Source organism: Pollicipes pollicipes, unplaced genomic scaffold (assembly GCF_011947565.3).
Source record: "Pollicipes pollicipes isolate AB1234 unplaced genomic scaffold, Ppol_2.1 Scaffold_4295;HRSCAF=5057_pilon_pilon_pilon, whole genome shotgun sequence".
NCBI classification, from domain to species: Eukaryota; Metazoa; Arthropoda; class Thecostraca; order Pollicipedomorpha; family Pollicipedidae; genus Pollicipes; species Pollicipes pollicipes.
In genome coordinates this window covers 8366085-8373881 of record NW_023596461.1, presented here as the reverse complement: position 1 = coordinate 8373881, position 7797 = coordinate 8366085, and the positions used below count along the sequence as shown (strand labels likewise).

Here is a 7797-nt window from a genome sequence, read left to right as displayed (position 1 = left end):
CGGGAACACCTGTCGCTTCACAGCCTGGTTGAGTCTCTTGTAGTCAACCGTGATGCGGACACCGCTGCTCTTCGGCTTCGGGACGGGGACCAGCGCAGAGACCCAGTCCGTTGGCTCGGTCTCCGACGTGATGATGCCGTGATGCTCCATCTTCTTCAGCTCCTCTTCCACCGGCTTCATCAGTGGCAGCGGGATATTTCTTGCAGTGGCAAGGGCGAATGGAACAGCATCTTCACGGAGCTGAATGCTGACCGGTGCTGTCTTCAGGAGACCTGCCTCTCCGAAGACGTCTTCATTGACTTCACCTGTGAATCTCAGTACGCCCAGGCGCGAGCAAGCAGACCTGGAGAGGAGATCATCAGCTGAGTCAACAACGTAGAACACTTCAGGCTCGGCTTTGTTCTTGAACAGGAGTGTTCCGTGCATCTTTCCTTCTACTTTTAGCACGCTACAAACACTTGTCAGAGTATTTGAAGCATGTTGAAGCGGCGGCAGTTTCAGCTTCTTGTACGTTTTCAGCGTCAGAATGCTAACATCAGCGCCAGAGTCAGCTTTGAAAGCGACTCGTTGACCATTTAGAAGGACTGAAACTCTCCATGGCGCGCAAGCTTTGTTTACTTCAACAAAAATGTTGGGCGGCGATAGTTGTTCAATGGACTCTGTCCGCGTACTCGCTCTGACACCGTTGGAGCGACAAACATGCGCAAAATGATCCATTTTCTGACAGTTGTCATAGATTTTTCCCTTAGCAGGACAATCTTTCGGAGACGCATGACGTGCTCTTCCACAGTATCTGCATGCTGTTGAAAAGTCGGTACGCTGACTATGCTGTTGCCGTTGCGCGGTGGAAGGCTGCTGTTGACGTCTGTACTGCTGGTGCTGCTGGCGCGGCTGCCTGTGCCGCGCCGGTGCACAAACCCTACTGATATCAGGCGGACCAGAGCTGTCACGGCCGTTCACGATCGACATTACGCATCATCGAAATGACGGTATTTGCAGACACTTCCTCCTCTAGTGACTTCAGCCGAATTCTACGGGACAGCTCCATGTCAGACATTCCTGAGATGAGACGATCTCTGATACGCTCATCAGCGTCAGCGAAGCTGCAATGCTCAGCTAGAGAGAACAAAGCTCTAATGTACGATTCATTAGTCTCGCTTGAGCTTTGAGATCTAAGCTCGAAGTTGTGACGCTCTGCAATAAAGTTCCTTTTCGGAATGAAGTACCCGTCTAGCTTTGAGACAACAACTTCAAAATCCTCCTTCTGCTCAGCAGTAAGCTTAAATATTGGTACGATATGCTCAGCCTGCGGACCCATGCTGTAAATCAACGCAGCTACTTGAACTTCACCGTCCTCTTTGTGTAGTTCCGATGCCAGTCTGTAGCGGACGAACCGATCACGCCAGGTCGGCCACCTCTCAGGCGATGTAAAGTCGAATTCCTCAGGACGAAATCCAGGCATCACGACTTGGTTCACAACTCACAATGCTTAAATTAATGTGCTGCTCATGCTTGCTTAAGCTTACTCTAGGTTCAATGCGGCTGCGCCATATTCAAGTCTACGTGTTCTGTCTGCCCAGACCAGACACGAGCGCTGCGAGACGGCAACTGTATTAACCCGCGAAGCGCGCGGGCGGCGCCGACTCCGGCGGGCGGCGCCCCAGGCAGTACACCGCCATTCGGGGCAGCGGCGTACCAAAGTGCAGCAGCACTGGCGGCGCGAGCAGGGGCGGCCTCAGGGGTACGCCAGTAACATCATGATACAGCCAATGAGGCTAATGAGGCATTAGCAAGCTAATGAGGTGGGGAATATCCGCGATCAGACCGGACGTAACGAGCCCAGTCAGCATTGCTCGGCCAATCCAGCTCGTCCCTACTTATCTTCGTGCACGGTCAGCATCAGCGCCATGCCACAAGCACGACAGATTGTTCGGAGGTGTGTATTTTTTAGTTAACCGTGGAGCGTCGGACACCGCAGTCCATTGTACTTTGCTATAAAGGCGTTATAAAGCAGCTGGGCATGAGCACAGTGCAGCCATCCCACAGTATTGACGCCCATACCATGAGGGCCCGGACACTAGGCCATGTGCACGCAGATTCACACTTAGCTTTTTACACCAGCTACTGAATTATCCGTTTCGGTGCTTTCGATAAAAAGAACACAGTACTCATTGAATGTTAGGCACAACTGCAGCCATTATGTGTCCTGGCAAGAAGGAAAATGCTGCTAACAGGACTGTGCGTCATGGCGTTAGCGAGCAGCATTCGGACGACGGCAAGTTAAGTTCGGAAAACACGGTATGAACGCATCAGGACGGAAAGTAACGTTCAACGGCTTGTACATGAACGGACGACAACGGATCATGGTACTGGTATCCACAAAACGGTCTACTGCAGCCGGGCGGCAACGAACACTACTGTGCACGCGCGGCGCTTGGTGGGGTACGGTCTGAACCATCTATCGGAGATGGCACTTTTATGGAAACTAATCGCGTTGGGTCCATGACGAATTGAGACGATCAGTAACATAGTAGAGGGCACAAAAGTTACTGACGAAACTACAGGTATTGAACGCGTGCACCATACACCGTGAACACGAGTCTTTTTATCGGTTAAAGCATAGCACGAGATGCACCTGCGCAAAACTATCTAAGCTTGCCATTAGAATACGAAACCACTACTCGGGCACGTCTACAACGCAGTGTCTTGATGTTTGTTGGTGTTCTCATGCTCCCAAGAAACTCAGCACTCCACGGTTATGACTGGATCAATTGCAGAATGCTGTACTTCGATGGAAGATTGATCTTCATTTATACTCTAGTCATTATAAAGACGTTTTTGTATGGTCACAGTCTCCATAATCATACATTTTTGGCCAACAAGAACACCAATAAACATTAAGTCTTCAGAAGCTGTTGTAACTTATCACATCCACTGGTAAAACCGCTCGAACTTAGATCCACATTCAATATCAGACAGAGACCCCCGTACTCCAGCACCACAGCTTATCACATCTGCAGACAAGACTTGAATATCACACACACTGCTCCACCTCATAACATGCAGCCTCCCTACAAAGAAAAGAAAAAAGGAACGCTTAATGTGCACCACACAACCGTAACTCATACACCACCCATTTGAGTTCCCTGAGTTGACAGCGTTTGGGGACACATTACAAGCTAGCAGCTAATAAAACGCCCATCTCCAGCTAGGTCAGTAAACAAATAAGGCACTACCGCTGCCTACAAAGGGAATGATTATTGTCATGTCATGCATAATGTAACAAATCAGATTACAAGGAGATAAGGTATGACTTTAACTACACCCTGGCAATGATGTTACTTTAAACTTAGCTCAAAAGAAAGTCCTAAGTAAACAAATGCAGACGCTATGTTGCATTTCCGAGAAACAAACATCAAACAAGGATGTGAGTAACAGAGCCTAAAAAGCCATCACACCTTCCAACCTTTGCCACAAACGCAAGCGCAACCATAATGAGCGAATCGTTCAACCACTGAGCACCGAGAGACTATCAGAGGGACACCTTGCCTGTCGGCCGTGCACCGCCGGCAGAGCTGGGACCATCCCCCTCCCTCCCGAAAGGCCACACAAGCCTCAGCAGGCAGGCCTCACTGCAAGGTCATGACACGCACGGGCCGGCAGAGCACTGATCTGCTGGTCGTCACTGGACTCCGCCCACAGCCGGGTGGGAAGGCGGCATAGTGTGACGTCACTACCGAACCACCTTCCACAGAAGAGCGATCTCACGACCGGGCCCCGCCCACAGGCGGGCAGTTCTACCAGCGGCGGCCTGTTGCCGGCCCCGCCCAAGGGCGTGCTGTTGGACACCACAGGCCCTTCTATCTCCGGCAGCCTGTTCCCGGCCCTGCTCACAGGCGGGGAGGGAGCCTCGGCTCCCACCCATAGGTGGAGGAGGGGCTCCGGCTTCAGTTCACAAGCGAGGGGGAGCCTCCAGCCGCTATCCACGGGCGGGCAGGCGGGCATCTGTTCCTGTCCGAGCGACGATCGGCGGGCTCCAGCTCTCCACGGGCTGACGGACACCACCTCACTGCCGTCCCGAGAAGAAAGTGCGCACCTCCTCCGAGATCTGCGGCAGCGTGTCCTCGTTGACGTCGACGAAGCGCTTCTGCTGGCGCGAGAAGTAGTGGATGTTGCCGGTGTAGATGTCGAACCAGAGCGCGTGGATGTGGATCTCGCCGCGCGTCAGACCGCGCTTCAAGAAGCCGTACGACGAGACGTTCTGCAGCTGCTGCAGCGTGTTTACCTGGCGGGCGCAGGGACGCGAATGGTCAGTGTACACCATGCACCCACATCCACTTACATTCAAGGTGTTTCAAGTAAAAAACACTAATGTGTGCCAATCCAGCAGCAAACACCAGGCCTAGATGCTTGTGCTTCAGTGACAGTAGCACGGCCAACGTCTCGTGCCGTGGCACATGCAGCATTCACCACCTGGTAACACCTGGTAACCACGATAGAGAGCGGCCCCCGTAAGGAAGCTGTGGCGATCACAAACGCAAGAAGATGTTCTATGATCAGTGTCGCCGTTACATATCTGGCGGGCAGGTGGGGCCTCTACGGGCGGGTGTAGAGACCCGCCACGAGCATCGCTATCATGACTATCCAGTGTGTGGTGGCCTTTCTGGCACGAGGATCCTGCGATAGGGCGCACTGGCTCGGCAGTGGCACGGGAGCGCACGCGCGCCAGCACGCACCTGAGACAGCTTGTCGGTGATGTTGAACTGGTTCTCCGGGTCGATGTAGGCCACGAAGCGGCGCATGGGCAGCTCGCCCTCGAAGACGAGCGGCGCCTTGAAGTCTGACACCTGCATCTGCATCAGCTTGGTCAGGCTGTTGGAACCGTGCCGACAGACCCAGGCGGAGAGCGGCGACATGTGCAGCTTCTCCGGCGTCGCCAGCGCAGGGTCCCGCAGGTCGTACAGCAGGTTCATCGCCTGCGAAGCGGACGCCGCATGTGTCACGCCACCGACGGTAACGGCCCAATCTGACCAGCGACAATAACGGGGGTCCCATTACGTAACGACACGGCAGTCGGACCAGAAGCAGTGACGGGATTCAGTTACGTAACGATACGGCAGCCCGACCAGCGACAGTAACGAGAGTCCAAACAGGTTCGATCACAAGCAAACCAAATGTGCAATTTATTGACTATCTTGACTTCACATATCATGACATGAAGGGACGTCTGCGTGAGAAAGGTCGTATCAGTTATCATGGCTGACATGACGCGGCTACATGGTCACTTGATCGCCGTGACGCATACACCGTGCTTCGCACGGTTTCACTCGCCCCAGCTATTCGGGCCGACCCCTATCCTGAAGGGATCGCCGCTGCGGCCCAGGTCGAGGACCAGCAGAGACTGTCAGGCAGCACCTTGCAGTCAGAGTGCCCACAGATGATGACATTTTTGATGCCATTGACGATGCAGCCCAGCTCCAGCGCCGCCGGCTCCGTAGATACCGTCTCGGTGTCATAAAGCTTCGCGTGTGGCACCAGGTTGCCGGCGTTGCGCACTGAAAGATGTCAGATGACCAGGGTTACTCACTGATGAGAATGCATGCAGGGAGTCTCACTGGGGTCCTTCCTAACTAAACTGTAGGGCAAACAGTTGTCAGCAGTACATACTGCACCAAATGGACAAACACCAGGCTTGCTCACTGACTGGCACCAGGCTGCCAGTGGCAGCTCTCTTTGATTATATGTTGGTGATTACCACATGAATAGTGTCACATGATATAGGGCAACAGGTTACCAGCCCTACGCAATGAAGGGCACCAAGTGGGCAGCAGTCCACAACAGGCAGGAATGTTTGAGACACAGAGTCACATGGTGGTGTCACTAACAAAACTAAGTACTATTACACTACAGCACACATGTGCCCAGTGGCATATCACTTAAAATCCCTTCATACTCACCTATAAACATGTCACCCACATTGGTGTATGTGAAACGAGTTGGCAGCATCCGACTATCCATGCAGGTGAAGAATATTGCTTTAGGCTGAAACACAAATTCATACCCAGCTGAACTTGACCTGGTATCAGAGATAGCATAAACACAAGTTTCAGACAGTCATTTGTAGAGCAATAGAAAATCATGCTACCTAATAGGGCTTTCAGGCATAACCAACAAAAATTGTTGTATATTCAATGGCACCTTCAGTTGACTATCTTGTATGGTAATAATATGACAACTGTGTCACAAGGAGTACACCCACAGATACCTCGCGTAAAAGAGCCCGTACTGAAACCTAAATTTACAGGAATGTTGTACAAATATAATCCTGTTGGCAAAGGAAAATATAATAAAATAATCAATAGATACACAAACTTTCCCAAAACCAAATAACACTTAAGTGTATGCAACCTGTTCTATTTGACAACTGGCTTACAATGGGATTATCCTTGACTTGCTCAAACTGCTCCACCATGCCATGTCTGAAGGTGTGTCTGTATTTCAGGATGCCCTTCAGGATCTTGTCCATTGCCTGTAATGAAACATCCAGTTGGTTATCCTTTCAGTGGGTTAACCATGACTTTTTAATTACTTCTTTTTGAAGCATTTCTGATAACAACATTTTTTTAATGCTACAAATTTGATAAAGCTATCATGATGCCTGCTTTCAAATGCAGTAGGATTCTGACCTATCTCAAGCAGAGCAGTAGGGGTATTCATTGCCATTCTGACCCATATTGAGCAGAGCAGCACAGGCCATCAGTTACAGAGTGGGACCACTAAAGCCTTGAGGACCACTAAAGCCTTTGCCCATCAAATATCATTGCCTCTTGCCCCAAACAGAGCGGAAAGCTGCTAAATTGAGCTCCATCGAGCCCCTCCCCCCTGCCCCCTCGGCTGGTCTGCCACCTTAAGCGTACACGATCCAGTCTTCTTCAAGCAATTCACCTCTTTTTTATTGGTGCGTTCGGTCGATGGCAACGTATTCAACGAATAATTACGTCTCCGCTGCCCGTCCACGAATATCCCCACCTACGCAGGGCAGGTCCGGAAATTACACCCCAGGTTCGTCTCCCATGCGCCATGTACATCTAAAATAGCAAAGGAGATGTCAGCGTAGCTTTGTTTCCAAGTCGCTAGAGGCGTTTCCTCCCGAAATATCTCACGGTGAGCCTGGAAGTTCTGACTGGATTCACCAGCAATGCTGCCAGCTTAAGAAGATGAGTGCTACTAAACGCACTGGCATGCTGCGTGACGTTGGGAAGGCAAACATGCCAAGTAGGGGCAGTTTTGGGAACCAGTCCCAGTTTGCAGGGAGGCAGGGAGGGCGGGCGAGGAGGAAGCTTCTTCAGTTCCTTAATAAACCTTGCCTACTGAAAGTTTATGCTGAACCTGAACCTGGTGCAAACATGTTCCAAACACGGGTCGGGTCAAATCGCACCAGCCTTTCAAATAATTATTGTTTCAAGAGGGTTGTGGGGCATCCATGTCTAAAATTACTCCTGAATTATTATAAATGATTGAATCATTGGCTCCCTATGCACTTACATTGGTAATCAGTGGAGCAGACAGGGGGGGGGGGAGGGGGCCGAATGCACGTGCCCCTTAGGTTTCAGAGGCCCTTCGGGCCCGTCGGCACCTTCAATTACGCACCCAATTTGAGAGCCCGAAGGGCCCTACAGGCCGACTGGAAGTTTCATTGAGGGGCCCGGGCCGCAGGCCCGGGCAGTTTAATGCCATCTAGAGGGCCCTGCGCGCTGATCAGGAGCCTTTTAAGTTGATAAGGTCGTCGTCCTATAT

The 7797-nt window shown here is 51.6% G+C and overlaps 1 protein-coding gene across 2 annotated transcripts; it reads right to left on the bottom strand.

The window, feature by feature from the left end:
- Positions 1 to 3265: 3265 nt before the first annotated feature.
- Positions 3266 to 7006, bottom strand: LOC119097061 (beta carbonic anhydrase 1). Of its 2 annotated transcripts, none has more exons than XM_037220093.1 (6): positions 6946 to 7006; positions 6434 to 6529; positions 5958 to 6042; positions 5416 to 5555; positions 4737 to 4976; positions 3266 to 4285 (listed from the first exon to the last, which is right to left on the bottom strand). In XM_037220093.1, the coding sequence occupies exons 2-6, from the start codon at positions 6524 to 6526 to the stop codon at positions 4067 to 4069; spliced, it is 777 nt and encodes a 258-aa protein (XP_037075988.1). In that variant the 5' UTR covers positions 6527 to 6529; positions 6946 to 7006; the 3' UTR covers positions 3266 to 4066. The 2 variants fall into 2 exon arrangements, with proteins under 2 accessions (XP_037075988.1, XP_037075987.1); XM_037220092.1 differs by lacking the exon at positions 6946 to 7006 and adding an exon at positions 6687 to 6760.
- Between the last annotated feature and the right edge of the window lie 791 nt (positions 7007 to 7797).